The 18,204-nt window shown below is 38.7% G+C and overlaps 1 protein-coding gene, 1 long non-coding RNA gene and 1 pseudogene across 3 annotated transcripts in view; 1 reads left to right on the top strand and 2 right to left on the bottom strand.

Annotated features, from left to right (window-relative positions):
- The window catches only part of METTL16 (methyltransferase 16, RNA N6-adenosine), a 70,502-nt gene extending 59,434 nt beyond the window's left edge, over positions 1–11,068 (bottom strand). Inside the window, exons 1-2 of the mRNA XM_019755521.3 lie at positions 10,934–11,068; positions 4,751–4,878 (exon numbers count right to left, since the gene is read on the bottom strand). Coding sequence (XP_019611080.3) covers positions 4,751–4,878 — 128 coding nt within the window. The 5' untranslated portion in view covers positions 10,934–11,068. The remainder of the gene's footprint in view (positions 1–4,750; positions 4,879–10,933) is intronic.
- The window catches only part of LOC141569016 (uncharacterized), a 62,667-nt gene continuing 55,515 nt past the window's right edge, over positions 11,053–18,204 (top strand). For both annotated transcript variants that reach the window (XR_012492412.2, XR_012492411.2), the window contains exon 1: positions 11,053–11,233. This is a non-coding gene — a long non-coding RNA (uncharacterized LOC141569016). The remainder of the gene's footprint in view (positions 11,234–18,204) is intronic.
- Positions 13,870–14,269, bottom strand: LOC109460243 (acyl-coenzyme A thioesterase 13 pseudogene; annotated as a pseudogene).

The following is an 18,204-nucleotide window of genomic DNA, read 5'->3' as shown; positions in this document are numbered from 1 at the left end:
TTCCTATTGTTTAATCTGTAGGCAAAACATTTAGGAAAAACTGGGCTAGTTTGGGGAGGAGTGAGAAGTGGTGGGAGAAATGAAGCAGGGCCTTGTTGGCAGCCCCAGAAGAGGCCTCTCCAGGTCCCCGGCCCAGCCTCACCTTTACTTGACCTACCTATAGCTTAACAATGATCAACCCCTTGTGGCTTGAGATCAGAATGTCCCCTGTCCCGTCCAGTTCCGTTTTAGAAAATTACCCTGAAACTTATGATTAATACCCTTAGGTTTATTGATCACAATCTCTATGGTCTAGCATTCTTTCCAGGCTCCTCCCATCTTTGTTTCTGGGTTGTAGACTCCACCACAGAATCACGTGACCAGAGAGAAGGCTCCATGCAGAGCCCCAAAACTATCATGTGGCCTCTAGAGGAACACCGAGATTTTCCTTTAAATACCCCCAGCCAGTCTGAGAATGTTAAGGCAGTTTTCTGAGGTGTTAACCTGCTGCCTTTTCAGACCACCGGTCCGCTGATAATATATACTTATTATTATTATTATTTTTTAATTGGAGAATAGTGTGTTTTTCCAGGACCCATCAGTTCCAAGTCAAGTTTTTGTTTTCAATCTAGTTGTGGAGGGCGCAGCTCACTGGCCCATGTGGGAATCGAACCAGCAACCTTGGTGTTATGAGCACTGCGCTCTAACCAACTGAGCCTTCCGGCCGCCCGTAAAAGCTTATTCTATGACCCAGCTCTTATCTCCGTCTTTTGGTTGAGCGGCGCAGGCAGCATGAGCCTGGACTTGCTTGGCCTCTGGTTTCAGAAATATCAATAACTTAAGATATGCAGATGATCTGGCAGAATGTAGTACTGATTTGAAACAACTTTCTGATGAAAGTGAAAGAAGGAAGTGCCAAAGCAGGACTGAATTTGAACATCACAAAGACAAAAATCAACACTGCAGAATATACAACTTTAACGTTGACAATGAAGACACTGAAATTGGTAAAGATTATGCTGACCGTGGCTCAGTCATCAATTCAAATGGAGAGACTGCAGCCAGGAAATCAAGTCTGAGACTCGTAAGGGCAGCAATGGGAGAATTAGAAAGATGACCAACAGAACTGATGCGTCATTAGAGACCAAGGCTAAGATCACCCACACTCTCGTATTCCCGATTACTATGTACATGTGGGAAAGGTGAACAGTGAAGAAGGCTGATAGGAAAAAACAAAATTATTCATTTGAAGTATGGTGTTGGAGGAGAGCTCTAAGGACTCTGGGTCACCAGAAAGATCACGGGGGACCTAGAGCATATCAAGCCTGCAGCATCCCTGGAGTCAAAAATGACAAAACTGCAGTATTATTGGAGACTATTTCCTTCAGTCCCAGAGCCTCAGAATATCAGGATGTCTGGTTTCAGTTGTATTGTTGCTCATTTTTAATTGTAACAGTCTTAGCAGTAGAAACATTTTTGTTTGGGCTAATTGCTTTTTTATCAGGAAGCTGTTTTATAAAGTAACAAAGTCATCCCTCAGGGGTCAAGTTGTAAAAACTATTTCCAAGAAAACAGGTTTTGTAACAATTTTTTTCTTGTCTTTGTATTTTAATGTAACCTTTCTTACCACATAGAAGGAAACAAATTAAGTATGTTAAAAATAAAGCCTTGACTCTCCTTAGCTATAGTACAATGTCAGGCCCAGACATTGCCACTATTAGAAGTGAAAGGAGACTTTGACTTGAATAATTGAATACTAGTAATTCTTAAAAACACAGTGGTTTTCTCCTAATAATTACTTGTGCTTGCTCACTTTATAATCTGTTTCTAATCGATAAATAGAAAAAGATGAGAAATATACCTACATAGTTACAAATTTCAGATGTATGCCTGTGGCTAATAGAAATTAGTACGCACAATCATGACAAAAAAGTATTATTAGAAATTATTATAATCTCTTTTTCTGGGCATCACTAGTGGTCGACTCAAAAGGGATGAACTATAATTTACTTCAGTTAAGGAGGTTGAAAATTGGAGCAACTTTTCAGCCAAAGCAGTTCATTTTCTAACACAGTAACCTATATAAATTGAGAGAGTAAGATTATTAATATATAAGTAGAGAGCGTGGGACTGACTGCAATTAACTGCACTCTCTGCTATGCATGTACAATGTATTAAAGTGTCACTGCCAAAGAGAATAGAAAAGACTGAATGTTTTTAAACTTCATTTAAAAAAAGAAATTTGATTGCTCTGTGATATGTTTTAAACAATAAAAAGATTTTGCTCTTGGGGAAAAAACAAAAAACTGAAGCTGTCCTACTTTGGGCACATCATGAGAAGGCAGAGTTCTTTGTCACAGATCCCTTTGAGAATCTGATAAAAACTAAGGATTATCTTCCAGAAAAATGAACGTAAATATATTTTTAAAATACTTTGATATTTCTAGACTATTTTGGTCCTCAGGTTAAGCCCTGCCCTACGGCCTCTATTTCTAAAGCCCTAAGGCGACTGCTAGGAGGAAGGAAGAGGTCACCCCTATGATCCTATTATTCCTTACCTTCCTTCTTCTCCACAAATCCTGCCTTCTCCTCCCCAAGGTTAAATCACCACCTTTCCCCAGGCAGGCTTGGAATGAAACATTTCCCTCTCAAGGGTACATCACACACATCAGTTATTCCCATACCATTATCATAATCTTGCCACTTCCTGAAGCACTCATACCATTCTTTCATTTATTTATCAATGACAGTTGACATTCAATATTATATTAGTTTCGGGTGTACAGCGTAGTGATTACACATTTATATAATTTATGAAGTGATCCCCTCGTAAGTCTAGTATCCCCCTGGCACTATACAGTTATTACAATTTATTGACTATATTCCCTATGCTGTACTTTACATCCCCATGATTATTTTGTAACTACCAATTTGTACTTCTTAATTCCTTCGCATTTTTCACCCAGCCCTCCAACTCTCCTCCTATCTGACAACCATCAGTCTGCTCTCTGTATCAATGAGTCTCTTTCTGTTTTGTTTGTTCTTTTATTTTGCTCTTTAGATTCCATATATGAGATCAAATAGTATTTATCTTTCTCTGTCTGACTTACTTCACTTAGTATAATACCCTCTGGGTCTATCCATGTTGCCATAAATGGTAAGATTTCATTCTTTTTATGGCTGAGTAATGTTCCATCGTGTGTACATACGCATATATGGGGTGCCAAAAAAATGTATACAAGTGGACACTTTGGTCAACGTTGCTCAAGCAGTAGTTTGCAGTAATCAGAAGTGTCTGGAAGCTGATAGTCACCACTTTGAGCACCTCTTCAGAAATCAAACGTGAATGACTTGTATTCATCTTTTGCTATCAGTATATATTGAATATTACCATTTTAAGTTTTTTCCTTTCTTAAAATGTATATACATTTTTTTGACACTGTGTGTGTGTACACATACACACACATATATGTGCATAGAGTCGAATAATTAAGTTCACGAATTTTCTACCATGTGCTCACACAGTGGAAAGTTCATGAACTTAATTGTCCGTATATCTTTCTTTTTTTTTTTTTTTTAAGATTTTATTGGGGAAGGGGAACAGGACTTTATTGGGGAACAGTGTGTACTTTCAGGACTTTTTTCCAAGTCAAGTTGTTGTCCTTTCAATCTTAGTTGTGGAGGGTGCCGTTCAGTTTCAAGTTGCTGTCCTTTCAGTCTTAGTTGTGAACGGCGCAGCTCAGCTCCAGGTCCAGTTGCCATTGCTAGTTGCAGGGGGTGCAGCCCATCATCTCTTGCGGGAGTCGAACCGGCAACCTTGTGGTTGAGAGGACGCACTCCAACCGAGCCATTCGGGAGGCAGCTCAGCTCAAGGTGCCGTGTTCAATCTTAGTTGCAGGGGGCGGAGCCCACCATCCCTTGCGGGACTCGAGGAGTTGAACTGGCAACCTTGTGGTTGAGAGCCCACTGGCCCATTTGGGAATCGAACCGGCAGCCTTCAGAGTTAGGAGCATGGAGCTCTAACCGCCTGAGCCACCAGGCCGGCCCATCCGTATATCTTTTCGAATTAGTGTTTTGGATTTTTTTGGTTAAATACCCAGAAGTGGAATTGCTGGGTTATAAGGTAGTTCTATTTTTAATTTTTGTGGAACCTGCATACTGTTTTATTTTCTTGATTTGGGGCGAGTGGGGGAATCAAATCATTTTATTGAGGGCCTTTGGGAAGACAATGAGATCCAATGTCTTTCGCCCAGCCAGGATATCTCCAGCTTAACAGCCGCCAAAAGCTTATTTTCTTAATTTTTAAAATCAACTTTTTAACTTAAATGTAGTAAAATCCTAAGTAATAATATCCGTGAAATCATGGTTTTGATGTTGTGGTTATTATTTTCCTACCTCACATCAAAATAAACAACATACTTGAAAAAAGGACTTCAAACCCTTACCAGCAACCAAATTTTAGAGGACAATCTTAAGGTTTCTACAGTTACTCTGGGCTCTCTGGGTAAGCAATAATTTGGACATCGAGAGTTCTTTTTTTTAAGCCAGAGCAAACTTAAAAACATTTGGTCTAATCCTCTTATTTTGTAGATTAAAAAGATGAAACCCAGACAGGTTAAAAATTTTGTCCAAGGTCAGAGGAGACATTTAATAACATGTCTAAGATCAGGACTCAGGTCCACTGTCAGTCCAATACGCTTTCCACTACACTGTATCCATTCAGATTACACTAGAATAACACAGTATCAAGAATTCTTCATCTGTTACCTACCTCACTCTTCCATTCAGATTTATCTGAATATGCTGCTTAAAATCTGGATATTTGGATGCCAGATATGCAAAGTCAGGAGGTTTGTCCTTGTATCTATTTCTTGCATGCATTGATTTACTCAGAGCCATCTTTAAAAAGAAAAAAAAAGGGGAAAAAATCAGCATATTTAGTTTAAAAAAAAAAACATTAATGGGGAAAAGCTGTGGTTGCCAAGTCAACAGTTACAGCCAACACATCCTTGCCAATGAAATGAGAAAATAGAAGTTATATTTTTAAAATGTACACAACAAATAAGCACATGAAAAGATGCTCACCAACATCTGCCATTAGAGAAATCAAAACTTCTACCCATTAGGACGGCTATGATTTAAAATTTTAATTTTTTTTTTAAATAACAAGTGTTAGAGAGGATGTGAAGAAATTGGAGCCCTCGTGCATTACAGGTGGAAATGTGAAATGGTACAACCACTGTGGAAAACAGTTTGGTGGTCCTTTAAAAAGTTAAAACACAGAATTACCATATGACCCAGCATTTCCACTCCTAAGAGAGCTGAAAGCAGGGATTCAAACAGATACTTGCATACCAATGCTCATAGGATCACTATTCACAAGAGCCAAAAGGTGGACACAACCCTAAGTGTCCATAAACAGATGCGTAAACAGAATGTGGTATATACATACCATGGAATACTATTCAGCCATAAAACATAATGAATTGATACATGCTACAACATGCTACAAACCTTAAAAACATTATGCTAAGGGAAATAAGCCTCACACAAAAGGAGTATTAGGAATATTGTATTATGCCACTTATATGAGGTACCAAGACTAGTCAAATTCATACAGATAGAGAGCAGAATAGAGGTTACTTGGGGGTGGGGGGAGGGAGCAATGATGAGTTATCTTTAATGGGTACATAGTTTCTGTTTAGGATAAAAAACTTCTAGAAATGGATAGTGGTGATGGTTGTACAATACTATGAATATACTTAATGTCATTGAATGGTACACTTAAAAATGGTTAAATTGGTAAATTTTATGTTATATGTATTTTACCACAATAAAAAGAAATGTACATAATACATGATGATTTTTTTTTAACCAAGGGAAGAAAATTGGAAATTATTCCTTTAAAAGCACCAAAATAGCAGAAGGTGCAGTCCAGAATCTTATTATCTACAGCCAAGAATATTATAATCAGAGATTAGTTTTTACAGTGGCCTATAGACTGAATACTTGGTGGTGCCCCATAGGGTCACTAAAGTTTCAAAAAATATCTTCTATTCCAATCTCCTTTCTAAATTTCAGTCTTGTCAATCCTAAGTAGCTCAAACCAAATGAAAACAAACTTAATTTTGTCTTCTTCCAGATTACAAAGAAGAAAAAAGTTAATGCATTTAAAGAAAGAAATAAAAACTAGAAGAAAAACCATTGTTGTGGTTTAGCAAACCTCTAAGTAGTTGATAATTTTAAAATATGTTAGTGTACTATATATCTCTGAGTGGTAGGTGATTTTTATTTTCTTCTTTACACCATTCTGCATTTTCCATTTTTATAATGAGCATTCATCTAAACAGTGTTCCATAGTCAGAAACCTGGGAGTTACCAGATTGTTCTCCACCCTCTCATATCCCAAGAAGTCATCATGTGGACATAACTTGCTAAATACCTCTCAAATCCATCTATTTTTCCCTATCTCCACTAATGTAAGCCAGTACAAGTTACCTAGACTACAACAGCCTCTTAATTGGTCTCCCTGAATCCCTTTTATTCTCTCCACTTCTTTTCCCATCTTGCAGTGATCATTTCTAAACACAAATCTCATTATGTCCTTCTCCTATGCCCACTGGCTCAAAACTTTACTCTTAGGATAAAACTAAAAACCTGACTTCAGCATACGTATAAGGCCCAGCATGGCGTGGGCTCACCTATTTCTTCACCATCAGCTTAAGTCACACCCCTCTAGCTTATTTTTCTGTCCTTCCACCCTGGCAATAGAATCTTTACACAGCTTACTCCTTTTGTCTATGTTCTTTCCTCCTCTTCACCTGAGGAATTCCTCACTCATCCTTACTATCACAGTTCAAGCATCTCTTCTTCAGGAAGGTCTTTCCTTCCCTAATTTCCCGGGTTGAGTCATATCCCCTATCATAAAGTTTCCTAGCAACAAAGGACCTTTCCTTTGCAGGCTTTGTTAGAGGTGTAATTTTACATAGTAATAAATCTGCTAACACTCTATTTCAGAAGGTTTTTGACAGTTTTTGACATTGGAAATTTAACAACCATTTTCAAAAAAGAATTGTTGTCTTCACTCCAGACCTTTCCAAATCATATATCGAACTGCAAATGAGACTTTTCACCTGAATGGTTCAAAAGTACTTCATACACAATATGTTTAAAATTAATAATTTCTACCCACCCCAAAATCGTCTTTTTTGAATCTTCCCTATTTCACTGAATGACACCACTATCTTTGTATGACACACAACCCGAAATCTTTAGCATCTTCTCCACTCCATGTCCCCTATTCCAAACACACCATGTCCTGAATATTCTCTATGTCCTAATTATTTCTTGACCCTATCTATTTTTCACCCTTCACAACGCCCCCCCCCAATCATTATCATTTCTTACTTGGATTACTACAATAGCCTCTAACTGATCTCTCTAGAACCACTCCTGCTCCTGCAATCTCCTTTTCACCCAGCAGACAATCTTCCCTCCTCCATCCCATGCAAATTGGAACATTCCTTGTTAAATCACGTCAGTGTGATTAAGTCCAAAATCATTATCAAGGCATATAAAATCTAGGCCTTGCCTATCCCTCTAACTTCATTTGTTGCCACCTTTCTCTTCTTGCAGATGTACTGGTCTTCTTTCATTCTCTGCTGCATCATGGTCTGCCCTCCCATCCCTTCATCCTGTGAAGGTTCAGGAGTCCTTCATATCATATCCTCGCATCATTTTCTCTGGTAGGCTTTCTCTGACACCACACATTCAATCAAATGCCCACTCTATATGAGGCCTGAAAATTAAGTTTGCGAACTTCTTGCAACGATGTTGCTAACCTTTTTTGATATCCCAGGGATTATTCATTATGAATTTGTACCAACTGGACAAACAGTTAACCAAGTTTACTATTTGGAAGTGCTGAAAAGGCTGCATGAAAAACTTAGACGACCTGAACTTTCCGCCAACAATTCATGGCTCTTGCATCACAACAATGCACCTGCTCACACGGCACAGTCTGTGAGGGAGTGTTTGGCCAGTAAACAAATAACTGTACGGCAACGCCCTCCCTACTCACCTGATCTGGCCCCCAATGACTTCTTTCTTTACCCAAAGATAAAGCAAATATTGAAAGGAAGACATTTTGATAACATTCAGGACATCAAGGGTAATACGACGACAGCTCTGATGGCCATTCCAGAGAAAGAGTTCCAAAATTGCTTTGAAGGGTGGACGAGGCGCTGGCGTTGGTGCACAGCTTCCCAAGGGGAGTACTTTGAAGGTGACCGTAGTGATATTCAGCAATGAGGTATGTAGCACTTTTTCCAGGATGAGTTCGCGAACTTAATTGTCTGACCTCATATGCTTTCAAAGCTTTCTATACTTTTCCCTCAGAGACCTTTGGTTTACATTTGTCACACACACACCAGGCCATAACCATGTCCATCTTATTCTTCACTATACCCCCCCCCCAACAACTGTCATATACTAAATATTTGTTTAGTAAATGAATAATTCAGAATTGGGGGGAATTAATAGTCTCTTGGAAGTTTTTCCGCACATTACTATTACCTTTTGGCCCTCACATTGTTACAGAAACTCACTATATACAAGTTTTAACTTCCTAACATTAACATATCCTTTACAGACCATCAGGAAAGAAGTGAGCATAAAACCAGGACAGGTCCCAGTCCCCAAGAAAAAGTTGAAAAGGAAAATATTTTCCTTTCTTGTGATTCTGGCAAGCAACAAAAAAAGCAAGGTACTCTGAACAGTAATTTCAAGAGACACTGGTATGTTAGGGCTCTGCAACACATTAAGACTTTAAAGACATACATTTAAAGATTTTAATGTATGTACATTGATGTCAGCTGTAACATTTTACAGCTGACATCAATGTACATACACTAACACTCTGAACATATGTGGAACAAATTAAATTACAGATGTGTCCACAGAATATCCAAACCTACAGAAAAGTTTTATAAGAGTTTCTCGGAGCCAAGTTTTTTTGAGGACATGCCCAGAAGCAAGATATCAATGGTCTGGAGAATGGCAGTCTTGCAGTTCCTTGTATGCATTTAGAATAAAGGAGAAAACATAAGGAAGGCACAGGAAATCCACTGGTGGTAGATTAAGGAGGCAGGAGAAAGAAAGCAAAGCAGGAAAATCTCTAGGGTTGGATAAAGCAAAATGGAGAAACACAGACTTCTTTGACATTGGTGGGTACAGGATAGTTAATTAACATTTACAACACACAGCGATGGTATCCGCGTAACAAGATAACAATGAGAGGTTCTGTGGTCTCGTGTTATGGTGCCGATGGTGTGACTTCGTGGGGTCTAGAAGAGAATATTACTCTGACATTTCAAAGTATGTTATCCTAGGTGCATCAGAACAAAAGACAGGCTTCACTTAAGGTAAAGACTGGCCTTTGCTAAGGAAGCTATAAGCCTGGTACGTGACTACCAGCTATGACCTGCCCAGTTAGGAATTTGTGATCAGACTATCCTGTGGGGTTACTTTCGGTCACTGAGCTTTTTCAGCCTGCTGTGTGGCCCCTTCTGAGCTTATCAGGTTTACTACATAGACCCTTTTTCATTCACATATGGCAGATTCCGTTCATTTCCTACATTATTCAACTTTTCTGGTCAGAACAGATAGAACGAGTCAATAAAGCCACTTCTTTGCCAACCAAGCTCCTAATATAGACAATGGGTTCTTAAGTCAATCTATCCCATTCCTCAGCATTTAACGGAGTGTCAACTCTTACCTGTCCTCAGCATTGTCACTTCCTTCTTGCTCACTCAATTTATATTTCTCTTTCTGGCTCATTCTGCTCTAGCTACACTGACCTCCTTGTTGTTTCTCTATCAACTCTGGTATATTCCTGCCTCAGGACTTTTGTAATTGATGTCTGGTCTGCATGGACTGATCTTCCCCTGGAAATACACACATACAAGGTACCCTGGCCTTGTTCAGGTCTCTAAATCAAATGTCATCTCTTCATTGATGCCTTTCCTAAGTACTTCTACTTTAAAATGCAGTAAGTGAACACACTTCGTGTTTCCCTTACTAGCTTCAATCTTCTACATAGAACTTATGCATTTGACTGACATTCCATATATTTCACTTTTTTAAAACATTTTCCCTGCCAGTAAGCTTCATGAGGGAAAATGTTTTGTCTATTTGTTCACTGTGATTTCTCAGCACCTAAATTAGGTCCCGCAGGCACTCAACCAGTATTTGTTGACTGAAAGCATGACGGAATTCTTTTCACTGTCCAGGCCACTGAAACACAGCACCCTCATTCTTGGTGAACAGTCCCGTCTTGATTCCCAAAGAGACTCATCCCTAGGGTTGGGGCTTTTTTTTCGGGTTACCCGAGTCAGTCCAAAAAGCCAAAACAGAACCTTGAAGCTACCGTTACCTTGGTTTCTCTTGACGTTTAAATCCTCCTCCTCAACTACCACTTACCTTAACACACATATTCTAAATTCCGCTGTCAGAATTTCGAATTCCTTCTGCCCAGATCCCTCCCACTTCAATCCCAATTTTTTTTTTTTTTTTTTTTTTTTTTATCATTGCCTTCCCTCATAAATCCTACTTTTTCTTCTAGTCCCGCCAATGCCAGTTTTCCATCTCTTCCACTACTTTCACACCATCTTACCTACTCAGATTGTTTTCCCGCCTCAGTTTCGGATCCCTCTAAATCTCCTCAGCCCTGGGGGTCTTTCCTACCTCAATCCTAGTCTCCATTCTATTCGCCAACTCCTCCCACCCACCCCACCACCACTCCAGCTCGCGCGCGCACACACACACACCCATCGGGTCTCTCTCCCTAGACCCCGAAGCCGACACCTCACGGGCCCAGAACCCGAAAATGAGAAACCTGGGTGATACATGGGTTAAGCGAACTCGCAACCCACATGAAAGATATTAAGGGACTCACCTCTAAGGTCAAAGTTCCTGCCAGACGACCAGTCTGAAGTGGGCCTCTAAACCCAGCGTCTTAAGGCAACCTCGGCACTAAGCTCCTAGAAACGCAGATGTTACGCTCCCAGCGCGCCGCCATCTTGGGCAGCCATCCAGCCTCGTGATTGGACGAGTAACTCTCGCGAGACCTGTACAGATTCTGAAGAAAGAAGAACCTGTCGCGAGACTGGAGTTTGCGGCTCCTTTTGAAAGAGGGAGGGGGCTTGGTAACAAGTGGAGTCCTTTTCGTGAAGGCACCTGCGTTAGCATCTACTAGGTAACTTGTTTCTTTAAATGTAGATTTAAAAAAAGTAGCTTTCTGGGTCCCACTCCAGACTTTGGGGTTAGGCGGGAAATATGAGGTTGGTGGGGGACCGGGGAGAGAGGGCTTTTGGATTTGATAGCGGGCAGTTAAAGTTTATTGTGCAACAGGTCTCTCCTCATGCTATGTGTTATTGAAACATCACAGATAAACTGTGAGGTGAGAAGGAGTAGTCTCTTTTACAGAGGAAGAACGGGATCAGAAATATGAAGTCGTTTGTTCAAGATCTTACACCCAGATCACATCAAGTCTTTGTTCTTTGTATTTCCTCACTTGCCTCTTGAGCTGGAAGCGTTTTATTTTTCTTTTCAACTCGGTTATACTAATTTTACCCTCTGGGAAGTAGAGTGAGCATTAATCTCCCCATTTTACAACTGAAACAAACAGGTGAATTACTTTCAAAAGGTATACAGTTAGTAACGAAACTTGGGCTAAAATCTGAGCCTCTGGACCCCCACCTAGTACCTCTTTCTATTTAAAAAAAAAATAGCCTACGTCCTAGTAATTAATGTGAGAGCTTCTGGCAAACTATTGCCAATTGAGAGATAGGTGCTAAGGAATGGAGACTCCAGCTTTAGGAAGAACTAAGTTTCCCAGCAGGGGCCCAAGGAAATGGAGGTTTTTTCATTATCTATTGTATAACAAACCACCCCAAAATGTACAGTTTGAAACACGCCAGTCTGGGCTGGGATTAGCCGGCTCCCCACCCCACCTCACCCCACCGTCTCCCCACCCACCCCCTCCTCACACCTCTGGCCATTCTGCTGTCCTTGCTCTTGGTGGTAACATCAACTGGGGGCTGGTTCAGCTGGAATGACTGGGCCACTCTCTCCCTGTAGACTCAGATTCTCTCCTCCATGTGATCTTTCCACGTTATCTCTCCAGCAGAGTAGCCATGCTTCTTACATGGTGGCTAAGGGCTCCCAAAAGGGCAAAAGTGAAAGCTGCTAGGCTTTCTTAAGGCTTAGGACCAGAAATGGTGCTTTGACCACATTCTGTTTGTTAAAGCAAGTCAAAGGGCCAGCCCAGATTCAAAAAGAGGGGAATGGGGTAGCTGGTTAGCACAGTTGGTTGGCGCATGGTGCTAATAACACCAAGGTTGCCCGGTTCCATCCCCGCATGGGCCACTATGAGCTGCACCCTGAAAAAAAAAGGGGGTGGGGGACTATGCAAGGGTACCCTCCAGTACTTGAACGTATGGTTCACTGGGTCTACCACTGTAGCAGAATACCACAGAAAGCGTTCTGTCTTTAGTTGGTAGTGACTTTGGTACTGGTTATTTTTACAGTATTTGGTGCTTTCTTCTGCACCAAAGGCATGACTAATAGACTTGAATGTGGATTGTATTTAAAATGTTGGTGAATTTCTCTGTCAGCTCCAAACAGATCCAACTCTCCTGTAGGTCAAACCAGAGAAACCCTAACTCTGCAGCCAGGGAATCTGGGCTTTAATCCTGACCCCACCACTTACTAACCCTGTGATTATGGACAGTTTATTTAAACTATTCAAGCCTTGGTTTGCTTAATATTGCAAAACTGGAGAGTAATTTCATAAAGTTGTTGTGAGAATTAAATCAGATAATGCATGTACAACACTTAGTATAGTTTCTGATTCATAATAAGCTGTTATTATTATTACTATTACTATTATTCCTTGTAACTTCTCTGGTCACTTTCCATTTTTGAAAAATTATTTCATAAAGATAAAACATCCCCCGTCCTAACAAAAATTTAAAAAAATAAATAAAAACATGTTCATTATAAATTTGTAAAAGTAAATTTGTAAAAAAAAATTAAGTAATTCAGGAAAGTATGACAAGAAGCCAAAAATTCTCTAAAGTCTCACCACCTAGAGCCAATGACCATCAAATTTTGGTAACCTTACTTCTAGACTTCTATATATTCATAAGGATATAGGACTAAATAATTTTTATAGAAATATTTTATATTTTTTTACTTAAATATAAGTCTTGGAGGTTCTACTGCAGTTAATATAGTTCTATATGATCCTTTGTGATGGGTGCATAGTTAGAAAAGGGGCTAACAATATGCTCCCCCCCAATATAAAATATGCCAGACAAATTATCAGAGAAAAACACCACACCCATTGGACTATTGCCTATATCACATTGATGTGCTTTGCCTCCAAATTTCTTGACTATTTTTAAGCCACATCCCTTAATCTGTTTTCCAATATGGACTATGGTCCTTCTATTTTGAAGTTCCACAGTCTTTAAAAAAATACATGTAGATGGCATTTTAGAACTGGGAAGTACCTAAAATTCATTAAGGATTAACCAGTAATTTATATTTTTCCTTTAGCTTAATATTTAGAATTCAGTTTTAAAGTAATCTTATCTCAAAATGGTCCAACTAGCTTCTTTGCTTTACCTAAGTTATCAAAACACTTTGCGCTAAGAATTTTTTATCCAAGTATCATACATAGGATTAAAAACTAAAACCAAAGAGGTTTAAAATGAAAATATAAATACACCCCACTTGGACTCCATGTCCTTTTCCCCAAAGTATTTCTTAGCTACTTCTCCTGGTTGTGCTAATTTATTTTGAAAATTACATTTGTTCAAGTCAAATTTACACTTGATATTCCTTGTTGGGTTTCTTTAAGTCATACTGGTGTCCTCTCAAGTTTCCCAGGTGTTTTGTGCGTCAGCCTTGTGCTACTGATTTTCCTGTGGCTTTGTTGGTCAGATCCACAAAGGCAAACGCAAGTGTTTTTCCTTGCTTCCGAATGTGTGCCGTAATTACTGTATCTCTTCCTAATTTAGCAGATGAAAGGTACCTTGTGTTCCTATTGACACTGATGCCAGGTGTTCCCCTTTCTGTGCAGATCAGGCGATTGTTGATATGTTACCATTGAGGTGGCTATCAACCTCCTGGGGAGAGGGCCCAGCTTGTTGGTTTGCTCCTCTTCTACTTTCAGTTTACAAAGCACTTTCCCAGGAGCTGCAGAGACAAGAGTCACCCGCTCCATAGCTGCACTTATCGCCCTCACTGGGCAGTTGATATAGGAGTACCGGGGCAGCCTTTAAATTTTTGTTTTCTACATAAAATGAAAATTGTCTAGAGACTCCACAACATAGATTAACAAGATATTCAACATCTGGTTCTTAAGGTTTATCTCTCTGACTTACCCTCAAATTCCCAAGAATATAATCTGGAAGAAGTCGATACAATTTCCATACCCCAGCAAGGACAAAATAGGCATTCAACTGAATTGCGTCCTTTGCTCCATGCTGTCTCTCTGTTTAGGAAACTGATGCTGCATGTTCAGTGAGTAATGCTGTTAATTCTGAAATATTGCAGAGCTGGTACCGGAACTGCTTTCAGCCACTTGCAGGGCTGACATCAACCCTTGAGGGCATCAGCCTGGACTCCCACTTTACAGAAGTGAATTATTTCAAAGACCTTGTTACTCTTCTCTGCTTGTCCTTTAGCCAGGGCCAAGTCAATATCCACAGGTCTCTAACTTCATGTCTCAGGAAGCAATGATTGAATATCAGTTCCTTCTAGCCCAGAACACGCTGGCCTTCTTACGTAAATTTATCCAGCTCCTCCTTAGGGACCAAGTTAATATATGAGAGATCTAATGGCCACCTTAATTAAGTCACAAAAGCTATGCCCCAATCCCAGAATAATGACTGTTTCTCAGCCTACATGTACATAACTGAGAGAGCTACGCAAGTGACGCTTTACCCTTAGGACACCGTATTTTTTATTATAAATAATGCTGAATTCTTTTAAGAACTTGGAAGGTAAATTTAAAAAATGAATAGCTGATGGAAGAACTGGATCTAAATGTACATTTGACTACCCTCCCTCTTGTTCTACGTCCCCAAAACAGAAGGTATTAATTAAAAACAAATAAATTCCAAATAGGCCGAAAACCCAGAAATAGTGCCATTAACACACCAAAAAATTGAGGATACTCTGAAAAAAATAGGACACAAATAGGAATAACAAATAAAAGGCCAAGAGGTGTTTTTTTTTATATAGGGAACTGTAGATGGTTTTGAAATTTGTCTCAAAAACAATATGCAAGAATACCTAATAATAATGTTTTCTACCTTAAAAATATTAAAATTACACCATAGCTAAAATACATTTCATAGAGATAATAAAACAATTATAAAAACAAAAAACTCTATAAACTATGAGAAGAATGTAGGAAAATGTTTGTGTAAACTTAGAATAGGGAGAGCCTTCTAAAAATACAAAACAAAAACTGTAAAGGAAATGATTGCTAAAGTTGATTATATAAAAATTTTTAAATTCAATATAAAAAATACTACAAATAATTGACAACAAACAGAAAATATTTGCAATATATATAATAAAGAGTTAATATCCAAGATATATTCTCAAACAATGACAAATTAATAAGCAAATAATCCAGTGTTAAAATGAGCAATGCATATAAAGAAGACACTCACAAAAGAGCATATATAATTGACCAGTGAATATATTTTTAAAATGCAAAAACCCATAATCATAGAAAGACATAGTAAAATATAACGTACCATTTTTAACACAGCAGATTAATAAAAAATATTGATAATGTTCAGCGATGGCAAAGTTTGGTATGTTGGTTGGCTTTTGCTGTGTAACAAACTAAAACTTGGTGGCTCAAAACAACAAACATTAATTATTACTCACAATTTTGTGCATTAGATGTGCAGTTATTCTGGTCTGGGCTAGTTCAGCTGATCTCTGTAGTTTGCTGGAGGCTACACTGGGGCTTGGATGGTCTAGGATGACCTTACATGCCTGGCAATTGGCAGGCTGGTTGGTTTAGGGTAAGGGTCAGTGAACCAGTGGGCCAAATCTGGCCACAACTGTTTATTTATATGTTGTTTATGGCCGCTTTCACAATACAACAGCAGAGGTGAGTAGTTGCAAAAGAGACCAGATAGCCCGTAAAGCTGAAAATATTTACAATTAGCCCTTTACAGAAAAAGTTTGCCAACCCCCAGTTAGGGAACCTAGGATGGGAGTACGTCGCTACTTCACGTTGTTTCTCACCCTCAAGTAGGATAGATTGGGTTTATTCACATGGCAGCAACATTCCAAGAAAGCTAGAAAGTAAACTACAATATCTCTCAAAGCCTAGGCCAACCCAAGTACAAGGAGTGGGGAAATAGACTTCACCTCTGGGTGGAAGGAACAGCAAAGAATCTGGTCAATTGCAACCCACCATAGTTAGTATAAATTGCCTTTTTGAAGGCTCATTAAGCAATATACATATAAATCCAGAATGGCCAATCCTAGAATATTTGTGAAAGGAAAAAAACTGATGACAGTGATTCCGTCTGGAGTGAAGAACTGATGATTGGGAAGCAGGAGTAGGAAGACTTGCTTTTCAATATGATTGATGTCGTAACTTGAATTTTGTACGAAGGATATATTGAAAAGTAAATAAATGTGTATATATTCTCCTAAACAGCAATTCCATTTTTAAGTTATGTTCCAGAGAAATGCATATTTATTTATAGTGAGATTGAAGTAGGTACACTGATGTTCGTTGTCACATTGTTTATAAAAGTGAAAAAAAAGGGAACAATATAAATATCCTTCAGTAGAGGAGTAAGTATACAAATTACAATACATCTGTATGGAATGCTATATAGCTGTTAAAAAGAAATAAATCTATATCTACTGACATGCAAAATCTCCAAGGTACAGAATAAGCTAAAAGGAAATTGTGAAACAGTAGGTTCAATTTGATACTATTTATATAAAGAAAAACAAAACACCTATTTCAATATAAAAAATATAAAAGAAGCCATAGGAAAAGATCTGAAAGGGAAAACCCTAAACTGGGAAGTGGTTACTTTGGGGAAACTGAGTTGGAATGTTAAACATAGAGCATGAGAGTTTTAATTTTTTTCTGTATCATTGAAGTGTTTTACAAGGACAATGAATTAATATACAGTTGTACAATTCAAAAATAGATTTAAAATAATAAAAGATAAACAAGAAGATAAAATCAAGTTTGTCAAGAAACCACAGCCTGAAAACTCATGAGGCAAGGACAGTTTGGAAGGGTGGCAAAATTGGATAATATGAGATAAAAGAGATTTGGAAGATATACCCAGACGCTCCAACTCTTTTTAGTAGGAGTTCCAGAATATGAGAACCCAGAAAATAAAAAAATAATGGGAAAAAATTTCCTAAAACAGAAAAAGATACGAATCTTCACATTAAAAGAGTTCACTGTGTACCAAACTGAATAAATTTTATAAGGCCCACACCAAGTCAAATTGTTAAAGTGGACCCTAATCCAATGTGACTGGTATCCTTATAAGGAGAGGAGATTAGGTCCCAGACAACACAGACAGGAGCAACCATGAAAGGACACAGCGAGAAGGTGGCCATCTGCAAGCCAAGGAGAGTCCTCAGAAGAATTGTGAGAAAATCTCTGTTGTTTCAGCCACCTAGTCTGTGGTATTTTGTTATGAAAGCCCTAGTAAACTAATATAGCTTCCTTGATTATGTTTGTTTTACAAGTATTTTATACTTTTTGATGCTATTGTGAGTGGAATTTGTGTCTGGTTTCTTTCATTTAGGGTCCTGTTTTCAGGGTTCATCCATATTGTACCATGTATCAATACTTCATTCCTTTTTATGGCTGAATAATATTCCACTATACGGATATACCACATTTCACTTATCCATTCATCAGGTGATGGATATTTGGGTTGTTTCCATTTGTTGGCTATTGTGAATAGCACTGAAGTATTCCTGCACAAGCTTTTGTTTGAACACTTGTTTTCAATTCTCTTGAATATACTCCTAGGCGTGAAATTGCCAAGTCATACGGTAACTCTGTTTAACTTTTTTAAAGTTAATGGCTGCATCATTTTACATTTGATCAGCGTTTATGAGTGTTCCAACTATTATTATTAAAAA

Source organism: Rhinolophus sinicus, chromosome 12, assembly GCF_057876585.1.
Source record: "Rhinolophus sinicus isolate RSI-liver-muscle chromosome 12, RSI-T2T, whole genome shotgun sequence".
Lineage (NCBI taxonomy): Eukaryota > Metazoa > Chordata > Mammalia > Chiroptera > Rhinolophidae > Rhinolophus > Rhinolophus sinicus.
The sequence above is the reverse complement of the archived record's forward strand: the minus strand, read 5'-3'. Positions and strand labels throughout refer to the sequence as shown.